This window comes from Boleophthalmus pectinirostris, unplaced genomic scaffold (assembly GCF_026225935.1).
Source record: "Boleophthalmus pectinirostris isolate CB_2022bp ecotype Guang Dong unplaced genomic scaffold, ASM2622593v1 HiC_scaffold_13, whole genome shotgun sequence".
NCBI classification, from domain to species: domain Eukaryota; kingdom Metazoa; phylum Chordata; class Actinopteri; order Gobiiformes; family Gobiidae; genus Boleophthalmus; species Boleophthalmus pectinirostris.
Window position 1 is genome coordinate 23,154,744 of NW_026571036.1, and position 15,491 is coordinate 23,170,234.

The 15,491-nt window shown below is 37.8% G+C and overlaps 2 protein-coding genes across 3 annotated transcripts in view; one reads left to right on the plus strand and one right to left on the minus strand.

The window, feature by feature from the left end:
• The first annotated feature begins 3,150 nt into the window (after nucleotides 1-3,150).
• Nucleotides 3,151-11,491, plus strand: fbxo16 (F-box protein 16). The gene is made up of 10 exons (XM_055149599.1): nucleotides 3,151-3,249; nucleotides 3,752-4,331; nucleotides 5,317-5,425; nucleotides 6,121-6,156; nucleotides 6,227-6,433; nucleotides 6,786-6,950; nucleotides 7,674-7,930; nucleotides 8,609-8,735; nucleotides 10,881-11,097; nucleotides 11,369-11,491. The coding sequence occupies exons 3-10, from the start codon at nucleotides 5,330-5,332 to the stop codon at nucleotides 11,428-11,430; spliced, it is 1,167 nt and encodes a 388-aa protein (XP_055005574.1). The 5' UTR covers nucleotides 3,151-3,249; nucleotides 3,752-4,331; nucleotides 5,317-5,329; the 3' UTR covers nucleotides 11,431-11,491.
• Nucleotides 11,492-11,609: 118 nt separating this feature from the next.
• fam49a (family with sequence similarity 49 member A) overlaps nucleotides 11,610-15,491 on the minus strand; it is a 32,592-nt gene continuing 28,710 nt past the window's right edge. For both annotated transcript variants that reach the window (XM_055149323.1, XM_055149324.1), the window contains 4 exons: nucleotides 15,043-15,122; nucleotides 14,743-14,869; nucleotides 14,596-14,666; nucleotides 11,610-14,034 (listed from right to left, as the gene is read on the minus strand). In XM_055149323.1, the coding sequence (XP_055005298.1) occupies nucleotides 13,971-14,034; nucleotides 14,596-14,666; nucleotides 14,743-14,869; nucleotides 15,043-15,122 (342 nt within the window). In that variant the 3' untranslated portion in view covers nucleotides 11,610-13,970. The remainder of the gene's footprint in view (nucleotides 14,035-14,595; nucleotides 14,667-14,742; nucleotides 14,870-15,042; nucleotides 15,123-15,491) is intronic.

The window sequence follows — 15,491 nt, forward strand, 5'->3', positions numbered from 1 at the left end:
CCGCTCTCCTCCGGACCCCTCCTCCATCTCCACCCGGCTCTGGTCTGCATCAAGTCAGCGCTTTTGTCAAGACTTCCGCTAAATACTTTCAAACTATATCGATAAACAGTAAGTCATATATAAAGCAGAAGAAAAAATAACAGATTTCGTCCTTAATTTTATTTTTTTAATAAAAGGCTCTCTCATGACAATGGAGTGATTGGCTGTTTTTGTGGCTACCTGGCTCACACACAGCAGTTTTTTACACTTTGTTTTTTGAGCTCAGTTTTTAACATATCATGGGATTTTAACCAACCATAAGAAGTGCAGCATGTGCAGTTCAGAGGACACAAGTAAGGGATTGTCGGCTTGTGTGAAATGAACTGTTGGCGGTTATGGACATTGAGCGATTTTACAGGCTTTTTACACCATATGTGGCAGCAAATGTGGCAGAAGACTTTCTAGAGAAAACACTTTGAGGGAATAAACCATTTTATCACCAACGAAAAACCACAGTGGTAAGAACGAGGCTTTTCCAGTTGTGTTTACCTGGTTCCCCCCGGACTGTGCTGCAGGACACAGACTGCCCAAACAGACCTGACACAGGATTTACAGAGATTGCGCGACAGACATTGATGTACATTCACATTGCATTCGATTTTCGTCTTGAAATGGGAAATTCAAAGTCGTAACACTTTGTTGTAAGCCAAAAATCTATTTGCTTTTTGTCCGTGTCTTTGTCGTGGAGCAGCCCTCAAAGCCCGTGACAAGTGTCCCTATGATCTTCACTTTCCGGACTGGGTTATGGCGCAGCGGCGCACTGCCTTTAAGCGGGACTGGAGAGACTCTCAGCGGCTACACTGCAGCTGAGTCTCTGAGGGGAGCTGTCGGTGCCCAGTGTTTCTGCAGGCTGTACATCACGGGCAGCGGGGACGAGATATACGCTCCGTAGCCTGGAGTGGACTGGGCACCAGAAGAGGCGGAATCGTCTCTAAACAAGGATTAAACCCGCATTTGACCAGGTCTAACCCGACACCTGCATACGCCTAAACCAGGTGAGTCCCGCTCTGCCTCTGCTCCGTCTCGAGGAGACCGCAAACAGCGGATCAAACGCCCTCACACGACCCTATCTCAGCCTGCACCCGGTACTGATTCCCTATTTCCAAACGAAAATGTAATGGCCGCGACACGGTCTATACCGAAGTGAAAGGCAGATCCATGGTTAGCATTCGTTAGCTTAGGTCTTTCGAGTTTTCACAGTGTTTTTTACACGTTGGGGCTTTCATTCACTGTATTCACATTTCTTTTAATAATAGCTTATAAACGTGCACACTTTTGTGTGGTGTGTTGACGTAGGATATTGTGTCAAGTGGAGAATTATTAAAATTATTTGAATCAAAAGGTTAGTAGTATTCTGTAAAAATAAAATATCTTCAAGTAAGATGTCTTACCCAATACAATGTCTTAACATGCTTTTGAACTTTAGTCAAAAAGAGTAATAATACATTCTTTTTTTGTATTTTCTTTAGGGTGAGTTCACTCTGTTGGTTCACATGCATCCCCAGCTCCTAAAGGCTACAGTGGAAAGATGAAGGCTCAAGACAAGAAAAAGTTACTATTGAATAGTGCAACATGAAGAACACTCTACAATATTTCTATTTCATAAAGTGTTAAAACATAGCAATATAGCGTTATTAGTTTTTCACTATACACTCGTGTAGAAAAAAAACAGTGTCAAATTCAACTATGAGGAGTGTGGTTGCATCACTTTACCAGTGTTGAGCCTTCTACAATTTGAAAAGTGTAGTTTTAACTCATTTTATTGTGGACCCCATAAGACATGGTAAAAAATTTAAAATTAACAATATTCAAGTTGAATTAACACTCTTGAATTTGCTGTGTATTATCCTGTATCAGACCAGTCCTACTGTTAAACTGCATTGAAACTTTTGACTGAGACACATAGACAACTGTAATGTTATCCCTCAAGTATGTCATTTACTTTTTAATGGATGTTTGTTGTTATGTATTTATTGAGACGGATAAATTGTAATTAGACTTGCATATCAGGGCCTCTAATACCTGAGACAATTAAACCATTCACATAACACCTCTGTATGGCCTCTGGGCTACAGCAGGCTCTTGTGTTTATTGTTTAGGAGTGTCTTTGCTAATTAGGTCTAGATAAACTGATAGCATTATGTTCTCCATTCAGCCACTTAATCTGTTTGTCAGTTGTTCCATGGGCAATTCGGTGAAAAACTACTGCAAAATAGCATCTGCAGCTTCAGAATGCTACCATTTGGTCTATAACAGTGATTCCCAAACTGTGGTGCATGTGCAGTGGTGGTCCTCTGGTGTTTGAGAAACTAATCTATGAGTGTTTTTGGTTTTCTTTGAATTTAATTACTATTTAGAACTTCATTATGCATGGTTTAGTCTCTTTTTGGACCTGGTTGGCTCAGTCTGATTTGTATGCTTTTTAGAACTAATTTAGGCAATGTATAGAATAGGGCTAGGTATCATTAAGAAGTTGCCGATATGATATGTATCTCAAACCATAGGCCTCGATACAGTGCACTTTTGATTCGATATGATATATTTCAAATCGATTTGATACAGTTCAATAAAAATAATGTCTAAATCATGACTGTGATACTAAAAGCCTTTACCACTTCTTATGCAAAGTTAATATGAAACACAAACATTTTACCCATCAAAACAGTGAACATAATGTGTCACATATATGAGTTTCCTTCCTTTAAATAAGCAACAAAACTGTAGCGCTGTACCAAAATAATTTTGTAAAATATACCAACAAATACTCTTGGCAATATATCGATACAGCAGCCCACAATATCGATACTGTGTCATCACATTAAACGATACGATATATTAATATTTCAATATTTTTGCACACCCCTACTGTAGAATGTGTGGTAATATTTAAAAAAAAAACTAAAATATTATCTTGGTACTTAATGTGAAAAATTTAAGAAACACTTGTCTACAGGCGATAAGATAAACATTTTTAGTCAATAAAATAAGGTACAAGCAACTCTTATATGCCATTTTTGTTTTGTTTTGTCAGACTTTCCAGTGCTTTTATTTTGAAACAAGACTATCCATATTTCCGGCGGAGTGTGCGTGTAATTTGACGTCCCTCCCTGTCTCTTCACAGCAGGTTTTTAGTGTGTTGAGCGCGACCGCCCATCCGAAGCCGAGGAGCAGGCTTTCAGCGCTTTGAATGGGAACTTCTGCGCCTGCTGGGTGAGACTTTCAGACGGCTGCCTCCGAAATAGGCCGAAAAAGCTCTTATACAGCCGCACAACAGACGGATTACGGCCGGAAAAACCTGCCAGTCCAGTGTGTTTATTTGACCAGAAAGGCTACCACTCTCTGACTAATTTGGCTTTACTAAAATGTCAGAGTTTGACTGAAAACCTTTTTGTTTTCACTTTAATCTAATTAGATCATATTGACGATGTTCTCATAAAATCAATGTAAAAAGATGTAAAATGTCATTGCAACATCAGTAGCCAGACCAAATGCATTAAAATCTATGAACCACATCTAAGACCCATGATTTTTAGTAACACAAACATGCTTAAGAGGACAAATTCATTTAAACTTTTTGATTTAGTTTTACATACATTTTCTGTTGTAAGTTCTGTTTTGTCATGCAAAACCTTTTAACAAATCTTTAAACATTATCAAAGAGCAAAAAAATGGATTATAGTTGCTATCTAATGTTATTCCCATTTCATTTTAGGCAGGAGCCAGAGGCCTGCTGTGTCCTGGGCATTTGCAGAGTCAGACCTCGTGCACTACATTTGTCATCATTAGCCACTGATGCCTGCACTTGCCTCCCCTCTCTCTGTCTCTCCTCTCTCTCTCTCTTTCTCTCTTCCTCCCTCCCACTGTTCTCTTCTCCCTCGAGCTTTTCTAGCTTTTTCCCAGCTCTCTCCCTCCCTCACTCTCCCTGCTCTTATATTTTTTTTGTCTTGTTCCTCCTCTCTCTGTCTCTCTCCCCCTTCCTCCATTCTTGCTCTCTCTTTTTATAGTCTTTTCCCCTGCATCTTAACTCTCTCTCTTCATTCCTTCCAACTTCCACTTCTTTCCTTCTCTCCCTTCCCTCCTCCCTCCCTCTCTTTTCCTCTCCTGCATGTGACAGCACCCATCACCCCTCCCTCTGCCTCTCGTTTCCATGGCCACAGGTAAACTCTACATTAGGACACACACACACATACACAGTGCATTGGGAGATAATGGAAAAGACTTAAGAGACAAAACCTTCAGGGAATGCACAAGGACACAGTGGATTTATTCTGTCTGCTCCAGGACAACTAATGGTGAGTTGAATACCTCTGACGTGTGTTGGACTGTCCCAGATACAGCCTCTACAACAGGGGACGAATGTGTCTGCTAAGTTTAGTGCTGGCTTCTCAGTGTGTTGTGTAAAGTTTGTTCAATTATAGAGCTCGATACATCATGTCCCCTTTTATGCTAAAGATATTTGAATTGATTGGTACGGTAAATAATTATTTGTGAAAGTATTGGTACAATTCATAGAGAGCCCAGCATCCTCACGTCACAGCCAGAAGATATAGATATTATTTCCTTTATTGGTCACTCCAGTCCAGGACGGGCATTCAGTGAAAAATACTGTCAGATCACGATGGAGTTTAACAGTGACCAACCAACAACTAGTTCAACATTTTTTTTAAAAATATTTTTTCCCAGAGACTTTCCAAACATGAAAAAAAAAATGCTATAATTCTACTTAAAGTTTTCTGAAACGTTATAAATTTCATTTCACACATTGCATTTCACAGAACCGTGAACTTAAAATGTACTTTTCAAGTAATTTCCTTTGTAGTTCAATAAAGTGTGTCTGAGTTTTTAAAATTTTTTTTTTTTTTTTTTCCGAAAAGTCTATGAGAAAAATCAATGGGAAATGTACTTTCAGAACTGGAGCAAGTGGTCACTGTTGAGCTCCATATAACTCTTGGTGAAAAAGAGCAGTTGAATGACCAAAAAAGATGTAAAAATCCTAATATTGGTAATTATTAATGATGTACTTTTACTTTTATATCTTCATCTTGTTATCAAACGTTGAAAAAAAAGATGACCTTTCCAAAAGAAAGAAAACTTAAATACAAAATCTTAAGACATAAAGACATCGCTTTGTCCACGACATTTTACTTTGCCGAAGTTAGATTCTTCCAGGCTTTCCTTTCAGCCTTGAAAAAAAAGATGATGTACTTTCCCTTTAAGGAAAGTTAAACAGTAGAAATGTTTATGTATTCAATTACACAAAAATGTTTTGAACTATAGGTTGTACAGAAACATGCCACATGCTCCAAAGACTTCCATAAACAGTGCCAAACTGCAGACCAAGAGGAGCGCCTGGACCCCCCTGAACCACGCACCTTCCAACAGCCAGGTACCAAGAGAGGATAAATTCAGTTGACCAATCAGAGATGAGGTCACAGAGTTGTAGAAAAATGTTTAATGTGGTGAAAAGTGGGTCCTTTCAAAGCCTTATCAGATGTTAGTTTATCTTTATACTCAGGAAGTTGTTAGGAACATTCTGGCCTAGATCCAACAAAGCACAAGAAGTTTTCATTTCAACGTGAGCTTACACAGTTTCATGAGTTATGTAGACTTCTACAATCCCAAGTTGTATTATATTATTTTAGGTGCTTACCTTACTTTATATCCACTGTAGGTTAATTTTAACACATTACAAATACAATCAGAAAATTAGGATTATAATAGGAAAGACTGGAGTAGCTATGCATGTGGAAAATGTAGCTCTTACTGTATTCATCATGCAGACACAAAAGACTAAATCTTCCATCTCTGTACTCCTATCAGAGAAGGAGAAGGACCCTTGGCTGCCCAGTTTGCCCCCTGCTCCTGACAATCACCCCATGCATTAGATCAGTCAAATTCAGCTGAGTAGTCTTTCTACACGGATTGTGTAAAATCTAGGGGTGAAACTACAGTACAGCTACCCATAACTTTAGCCTCTTAACCTTTTTTTTCATCCAAGCCAAATGTAAATACATGGACAATCTTAAAGCAATTCTTTTTTGTGATATTTTGTGACTTTTGTGTTTTCTTCCTTACATCCAGCTTTTTGAAGAGAGACGTGTCCTTTTGGCAAAATGGGTAAGTGTTCTAAATACCTTTTTTGTGTGAATTGTCTAATTTAACGTTTTTAAATTGTTCTTGTTCACAGTTTTCCATGTGGACAGAGAGTCAGAAGAAGACAATCCTCCAGGACCTGATTCAGAGCTGTTCTTTAGACCAGCTGATGCTCCTCAGTTTCACTGTGAGCAGACGGCTCCCCCTACAGGCCGCAGATTTCACCTGCATGCTGCCCCGCGCCCTCAGCCTCTACATCTTCTCTTTCCTGGATCCCCGCAGTCTCTGTCGCTGCGCACAGGTACACATTCAAATTAGTTTATCCAAGTACTTTTATCACACAAAACCTATGCTCTGCTTGATTTTGAAATAAGTTATATAATTTCCCCTTTTATGTTGTTTATTAATTATGAATACCAGTATGAACATATTAAATCAGAAGCATTATTATTTGTCTGATTACTACTAAAACATTAACAAATTAGTGGGTCAGTACTTGAGTAGCTTGAGGCTTATTTTCAAATATGTTTGTACATTCATTTCTGTTTATAGGTTATAGCTTAAGAATATTCAATACCCATGGATAGGCAATCTTTAATCTGTTTTTCATTTTGTGGCTTAATTGCAAACTATATAAATATTTGTATGTTTAGGTGAGCTGGCAGTGGAAGAACATCGTGGACCTGGACCAGCTGTGGATGGTGAAGTGTTTGAGGAGAGGCTGGTTTCTGGACTACAGCCCAATTCAGTTTGAAGTGAGTGTGTGGAAGAGACACTACATCTCCACTGTACAGAGGCTCCGGAGCGCAGCCGTGCAGGTTTGTAGACTGTGTTTAACTGAAATATCTGAAAGTTAAAGTTAGTAATTTTAAACATGCATTATTTTGTGGTTAGTAATCATGTATATTTGTTCTTTGTTAGTTTTTCAATATGAAATCAAAAATAAGAAAATGAAAAAACTATAGTTTTCTTCATTATTTGTCTGCAAAACCAAAGTGAAAGAAATGGATAACGATTATTTTTTTTCAGTTTTTTGTGTTTAAATGAATTATGGAAAAAACAGATAACGATGGACTTTTGCGCTGCATACGGACAGAACCAGGACTAAAATAGGACTTAACTAGTCTCAGTCCTAGTCTGGTCTTGTTCTCAGTCCCGGTCTGGTCCTGGTCTATTCCCGGTCTCAGTCCTGGTGTCAGTCCCTGTCTGGTCCCGATCTCACTCCTGATCACTTGACAGTCTAGTAGTAGCCCGAGAGTTGATTCGAAGTTCTTTTTTACCATCCGTATGGACCCAGCACCTGGAGACATGAAGACATGACGTTGGCCAAGATAACAAGGACTGAGCTAGCAATAAGAGCCTTCAGTACAGCACAGAAATTGAATTTTTCTCTTGTATACATACAGTTGTTTTTGTGGGATGACAACTAAAATTGTGCAAAAATATTAATATTGTTTTAAACCACAGTAGAGTAAATAGTAAATATAACTGTCTATTACCCATCTCATTTTTGTGTATCCTCTCCGTTCTGGACCCCGCAGCAGCAGCAGCAGCAGCAGCAGCAGCAGAGCACAGACCTGCCCACAGCCGACAGTCCTCATCAAGAACTGTGTTTAGAAGATGCTCTTCTCAGTGAACCTCGTCCAGAGTCCAACAACAGCTCCACAAAAAAACAAAAACAAACCAATAGGACGTCTCTGTGTCTGCCACCGTGGAGAGACACAGACCGCAGACCCAGAGACATTGTACGGTTCAACTACCTGGACAACTCGCACTCTGTGGATGAAGCTTGGACAGTGTAAGTGAACAAGGAAGTTAAATTATGTTATTTATTATTATAATATATTGTGAAATGAACTACTGTGTCCAAGAAATTTCCCTTGTGGATCAATAAATTTTGTCTAAGTCTGTGTCTAATAAATGTGTCACTGAGGAAACCACAAGAACTAATATTAACTACCTGCATGAAGGTACCCAGAAGGCCTGCGAGATTAAACACAAACAAATCAAAATTGCAATTTGAATCAATGCAATTAGCAAATTGCAAAGACTGCCATCTTTGCTGTACCATATTTTCCACAAAACAACAAAATAGCCTGTCTTATTCTGCATAATACAGTGAACTCTGCAGTTTAGATCTGTGCGAACATGTTCTGAAATGTGATTCTAGTATTAGTTTACCTACATATTTAAGCTTTTTGTAAGTTCTTCTGGACATGTTTAAAATGTGAACTTTGAATCGAATTATTAAAACATAATATCTAATCACACAGCTTGTCAGAAAAATTGCAGTTGGTATCTTAACCTCTACTATGTATTAATTGTTCCTTTTTTAATCAAATTGCAAATGATTTCATTTAAAATACTACAGTACTTACTGTTGGCGGTGCCATGGGCTATTGGACCTGTATTTATATCAATACCAATATTTCCTGTATCATACTGTTTCACTTTATTTACAACAGTTTCTTTGCAGGAAAACTCAAAGACCAGCTTCAAAGTGCAACAGTTCCACCTCTGCTCCTCTCTCCTCCTCCAAACCAGAGCTCAGAAACAAAACACTGACCGATGCCCATTACAAACTGCGCAAAGCCAAATCTCTGGTAAAACATATCATTAAATTGTTTGTTTGCATGATCCTGTACTTTTTAAGGGCCTAATACAGTGGCCATTAAACTGTGAAATACACTAAAGCTAAGAATAATAATTTCTGCTTTAACATAAAAACATAATTTCTCTATCACCATAAATATATTTGTGATTATAGCATTAAAATGTGTCAAAACATGTATAAAATTGTGTGATGACAGCTTGGCAGTTAAAATCTCCAATTTCTAACATTACCATAGTAAAAAAATAAATGAATATTTGATCACATAGTAAAACCAGTAGAATTTTAATCACTGCATCCCTCATCAAAACCGTCCTAGTGCGTCGTGATCAAAGCCAGGCCAACCTCTCTGAGAATATTTAATACCACTGTGTCCTCTGCATGAACTCTGCCTCCCTCTGCTCTGAACCATCATCGTAATCAGTGTCCTGTAATTACCACTTTACACATGTGGAGAGTAAACAGAGAGGGGAATGCACAGAGACAACTACTGGATCTGCAGGATAAATACACCGCATTTTACTATTTGATTTGTCTACATCAGGTCCAAACTTTTTGGACCCAGAGCCACATACGGAAACATATTTATAATGGAGGGGCGAAGGCTGGTGGTCTAAATTACTAGTCTGACAGATGGAAGCATTTTACATAGTTTTTACAGCGCAACCATACTTTTAAAACACTAATTTTAGGCCTGTATAACAATACATTGTGCTGTTATTGAGGTTAAAGTTGTACAAACTCTTAAATTTCCAGCAATAAGTACTGCCCTATAATCATTTAGGCCAATTCTGTATCAGTCGTATTTAGCCTCCGGGCCATAGTTTGGACAGCTTTGGTCTATATCACTGAAACCTGAAACATTTCTTACATTAGAAAACACAACACAAGCCGATCTGTAGATAATTTAAGGTGCATTCACACATAGTTGTTTTGTCCTTGTTTGAGTTAAGTTTAGTCCTGGTGTAAACTTGTTTGGTCTTGTTCAAGTCCTGAATTAGTCCTGTTCTAGTCCAGGTTTAGTGTCTTGTGGCCTAATGACTGAAAGGACAAGATCGTGGATACAAGCGGACGAAATGAGTTTCCTCCGCAGGGTGGCTTAGAGATAGGGTGAAGAGCTCAGTCACTCGGAGTAGAGCCGCTGCTCCTCCACGTCGAGAGGAGCCAGCTGAGGTGGCTCGGGCATCTGTTCAGGATGTCTCCTGGGCACCTCCTTGAGCTGGAGGAAGTATGTGTGGAGAGGGAAGTCTGGGAGACCCTGCTCAGACTGCTGCCCCCACGACCCAGCCCCATATAAGCGGAAGAAAATGGATGGATGGTGTGCAAGTGTGAATGCACACTCAGTGAAATATAATTATTAGATTCATGTCTTTTGATGTTTGGAGGAAATTCCCCCAATTACTCTGCAGGATAGCACATGGGTTGTGTCACAGCACGCATTGTTGTGTCTGTACACCTTTTTATATCTTGACTCTATTTAAAGTATTTCTAATATTCTAATTATAGTGGTTAGATCAAAATGTATTTTAATAGTTACTTATCTTGATTTTTGATAGCATGTTTCTATTTTCCTGCTATTTTTTATTCTTCTAGCCAGGCTGGTGCCACCTACTGCCTCTGCTGAATTTCATTTCTCTCCAGCAACTAGGTCAGGAATCGGAATACACTACTAGATGGTTTGCAAAAACCCCTGAAGTGCAAGTTCGGGCACCAGCCAATCAGCAAAGGGCCATACATTCTGTGTTGACAACAATTCCTGAGATCAAGGACTTAACACACAGAATGTTTGGTGAATTTTATTAAGGGGAAAGACATTATTGCCCTTCTTCCTACAGGATTTGGGAAAAGCTTAATATACCAGTTAGCCCAGTTAGTGCCTCATTACATACGTCACGACCAAATAGCAGCGATTGATGAAAAAAAAGTATCCACCTACCATCGAGCGAACGAATTCTAATGTTGCGAGCTCAAACGATTTCCACGAGCTGAAACCTGCTGATGAATCAGGTTAGTATTCTTCATTTCAACACTGTAATTTCCTCATGGGACAAAGGTTCTCTTATGTAACATCTTACTAAGATTAATTGTTTGCCTTATGAAAACTAAGGGACAAAAATATCCCCTTTTTCTTGTGCAGATGTTCCTGTCATCCAATTGCAGACTGCCTCCATCTCCTCTGATTCCTCTGGACCAATCAGAGCCCAGGATTCACAGCATAGAGGAATCAGTGAAGAAGCTGCTGAGGGAGTCCCAGTTTAATGCAGGGGTCCGTCCAGGTCCCGTCAGGTCCTCTGTACCTCGAATGAGCGTGCAGGGACTACGGACGGCCCAGAGATCACACCGCAGCATCCCCAGTGAGTACCACCCCCCACAGGCTGGAGGGAGAATTACAGTGTACTCCGAAAAAACATAGACGCTTAAAGAATGTTTTAATTTAATATCATGACTATGTATAAATATATCAAAAATATTGATTCAACAGGCTGTCAGTTTTTGGCAATGATTATTACATATTGTTTCTCTCAAAAATATCTATGTCTCAGAATTTTAAGTGAACCTATAATAATAATATTCTGCTACACTTTGTCAACGATATTCCTGTTTTCATCACTTTTTGTATTTCAGGTACACCATTATTGGATTTCATTCAGCCTTGGACTGTGAGTTCATTGAACACAGAGCTGTGACGCCCCTTTTTAAGGAATTACAGGAACTACAGCCAAGTTGAGAGCAGCTGAGATCTCACATTTGTCCAAACCTTCTCTATCTCGTCTTTCTGACTGTATTTTTTAAAGCACACTTTATAGTCCCAAGAATGTCATTTAAATAATTTTGTAATATGGAGAAAAAAATTAAAATAAAGTGGTTTGAATACAAAATGATCTTTATTTTCAAATCCACACATGTCCCATTCAATACAAAGCCGTTTACAAAACCAGTGCATCAGGGCAGAATACCAGACAGAATAATTACAGTTAACACATTTGTTGTTGTGTACATCCTTCAGGGCAGAACTTTTATTTTGAAATCCTCCTCTTATGTCATATATACACAACGCTTTCCAAAATAAAACACACACTTGTACTGAATATGTAAATAACACATAAACACCACTGAATACAATTATTATTTGTGAAAATACTGTAAATACACAAATAGTTTGTTGAGAGCAGGAATTGTAACAGCTGTTGCTCCACAATTTAGAAAAACAATAAATTGAAGTGTCATGGTTGGACTAACTGCTGTTTGTTGGGAATGTAAATTTATAGATTTAATAAAATACTGTACTTTGTTCGATGATGCTAGACTAGGCAATAGTTAAAAAGGCAAAAAAGGGGGGCAAATTGCAATGAAGGAACTGTGTGTAGCTTTGTTAAACAGACTAAAATATATTATTATTTTTTCTCAGTTATTTTGAGAATTCAATATATTAAATGTGCACTGTTTAACTTTTGTGGCGTAGGGTCCACCACCAGCTTGTCTCCATGTTAGATGTTTGTCTGGTATGTTCCACAATATGACATTAAACATATCTATTTCCATGGTAACGCAAATAACAACACCAGGTCAAGTTACAAGATTGATCTGTGGAGATGTTACCCAGCTAACCATATGGATGCATTTTTTTTTTTTTTTACTTGACCAAAAAATACACCTGTAAATGTAAGATTTAAGTTTAATGTCCACTGTTAATGTGTACTGTAATGTATACTATGGAACATTCTAGGCAAAGCAATATAAAAGGCAAGTGGCAAACCCTTTACCTAAAAAGTTACACAGTACATGGGTTTTGTATGGTTTCATTCATGCATGTCTGAGGAACCCATTAGCCTAATACATGCACAATGGCCAATCCTCCAGTGTGATGCTGCTTTAAGTACAGTATCTAACCGCTTTTTATTCTTTCACTCATTCTTTGTATGTACCACTAAATGAGCATCGAGTACTGAACTTTTTTGATACTTATAATTACAAGCTAGGTGCTCCTGATCACCAACGTGCGCAGTGGGCAAAGCCTGATTTTCCCGTTGGAATTACAGTAAATGATGGGTCAAACACAGATGGGTTAAAAATGTTTCGCTAGAGTGTATTGCTATTGCATTACTTCATGTATAAATGTATAAAAACTCCAGATATTCACTGTTAAAAAGTAATTTATTTTGAATATTTTTGGTTGTTTTTTAGAGAACATTTCATACAAAACTGGACAGGTTTAGAAAGCTACTTAAAACATAACACAACCAACCAATCAGAGCACAGAACGATTAAATAAAACTGTATAGGGAAATATAAATTCATCATTCACCTCTTCATTCAAAGCTTTGTGTTCACAGTGGATGGGGGTTGATTGCTGAACAATAAAAAGTCATAACCATATATCCATGACACAAGCATTATAGCCCTTTACTGCAACCAATATATATTTTAGCATATTTTCCTTTGATGCATCGAATGAGAATACTGTAAAATCACACTGAGGAGATCTAAGGCAGAAATAATTCATTATCGATTCAGGTTGGACATATTATAAGGTACACCTCGTCCAATGATTGTAAATGCAAACATCAGCAAAGTATAAAAACATGTTGCTTTGCATGGAAGGTTTAACAAGTTATAGAACAGATGTGTGGAGATGCGAGCCTGCTCACAGTAATAAGAATGCATGTTTTTCAAGGTGTTTTGAGCAATAAAAACAGCTTTTGAATACATGCAGAAATAACAAGTTTAATGCCATGCTGTGGAACATTCCAGGCAAAACAATAATCACCATGGAGACAAGCAGGTGCCAAATCCACAAAAAAGAAAGTGACATATAACATCTTAACTAGGTGTAAATCCAGGGCTGAGCAGTGCATAAACATAATCAAACTAAACCAGGCCTACTAATACTAAAATAATAATTTAACTGCCACATAGATTTGATATTAGTAAACAAAAGATTAGAAGAGGTGTACCTAATAATATGCCCAATGACTATATGCATTTTTTACAGACTGGTAGCATAAGGCTGACTGGTGTCCATTTGTGCTTCAACAGTTCAACAGTAAAAGGCCGTTCAGGTTTGTATTTTTTCAGAAAGTCCAAAGAAAGTGAAGAAGTTGGAGGGAATGACTGATCCACACATATTAACATCTTTAAATAATGTAAACATATACATCATACTGAGGTCTCACGAATCCTCTTCAAATCCATTTACAGACAGTAAAAAAAGCAGAGGGGGCAGATACTACTGGAGCATGGCCCGGATGTTTTTGGGAGTGGACTCATCGTTCAGGTGCTTCGTGGTGAACCTGAGGAAAAAAGTGAATGCTATTTCAAAACGTATTTGCAGGAAGATATAAAGGGAAAGAAAATCACCATTATTATCAACATATTGCCATTTTAGTTTGCGTAGAAGCCATACTGGTTTGGTCACAGCACACACACAGCACTAGAAAGAGGAATTATTACCATAGTTCAACATAAGAGAAATTGGACTGATTGGGTACTTTTGTCTCCAGTTTAATAGAGACAATTCATATTCACTACTATACATTTTTGCTGAATGGCCAATAAAGCAAGCTAAATTGCCAACCAATGAGCTGCATTTATGAGTCAACATAAGTAACTACTCTTTAAAATTCAGATGGAGGGCAGATAAATCTATGGTAAAACATGCAGCTAAAGAATATTCTTCATTCGAATAGTACAACTATTAGTAATATCTAACTGCTGGGATATGATGCAACTTGTTGATTTTATTTTGTATGTAAAAAGAAAAGAATAAGATTACAGAAATAGGGGTGAAATTGCTCTCAATAGATACACTATTCCAAGACTGTGACCAACCAAACTAAAGAAAGTGAACATACTTGAGGGCATTGAGAAGACCTTCTACATTGTCTATAGGCTGCTCCTTCAGGACCTTTATACAGCCCTTCATCTGCAAAGAGAGTTATTACATTAAAATCAATTAAAACAGAGCAAATAACGTTTTAAACATTATGTCCTGGGCTTACGTCGATCTTTGAGAGTTTGTTGAACGCTCCGTTGGGATGGACATGATCATAGAGAATTATGACCCCCACCATGACCCTCATACAGAACAGGAGCGTGTCCTCACTGCTGAACCGGGACGAGTATTCACTGCAATCAGACAATGAAATATAAATATGTAAACAATCCCAAACCAATCTGCTGCTACATGGGAATTATAATTTGCTTTAGGATTAAATTTTCATGTCAGTCACATGTTTTAGATATTTGAGGCAGAAAATGACAGAATTGTAAATCAAAGTGTGAAATATGAGTGTACTCACGGTGTCTCCAACATGACCTTACAGACACTGGCCATAGTGCTGAGGCAGTCTGTTGTGTTCTCCAGAGGGAGTGTCTTGTTCTACAAAACAAAAATATTCACTCAATAAATATATTTGAACTAAATCTTGAAAACAACTCAAAATATAGAGGAAAAAAACCCTCACAATTAAAATTATAACCACAAACCAAACCACCTAGTTCAGACATCTAATTTTAATTGAAACACACAACCTATCATCTTTGCAGAACATTGCAGTTCCAACAAATATTTAAATACATTTAATTAATTGTAAATGTTTTGTTTTTAAGACAGCTCTTTTTTATAACATATCAAAAAAGTTAAAATTGGCTCTATTATTGTCTTTTTTATTGTGACAAACTTTAACTTTAAATATGAGGCAGACTTTTTAACAATTTAGAGTTATGAGCCATTGGTTTTCTTTGTTCT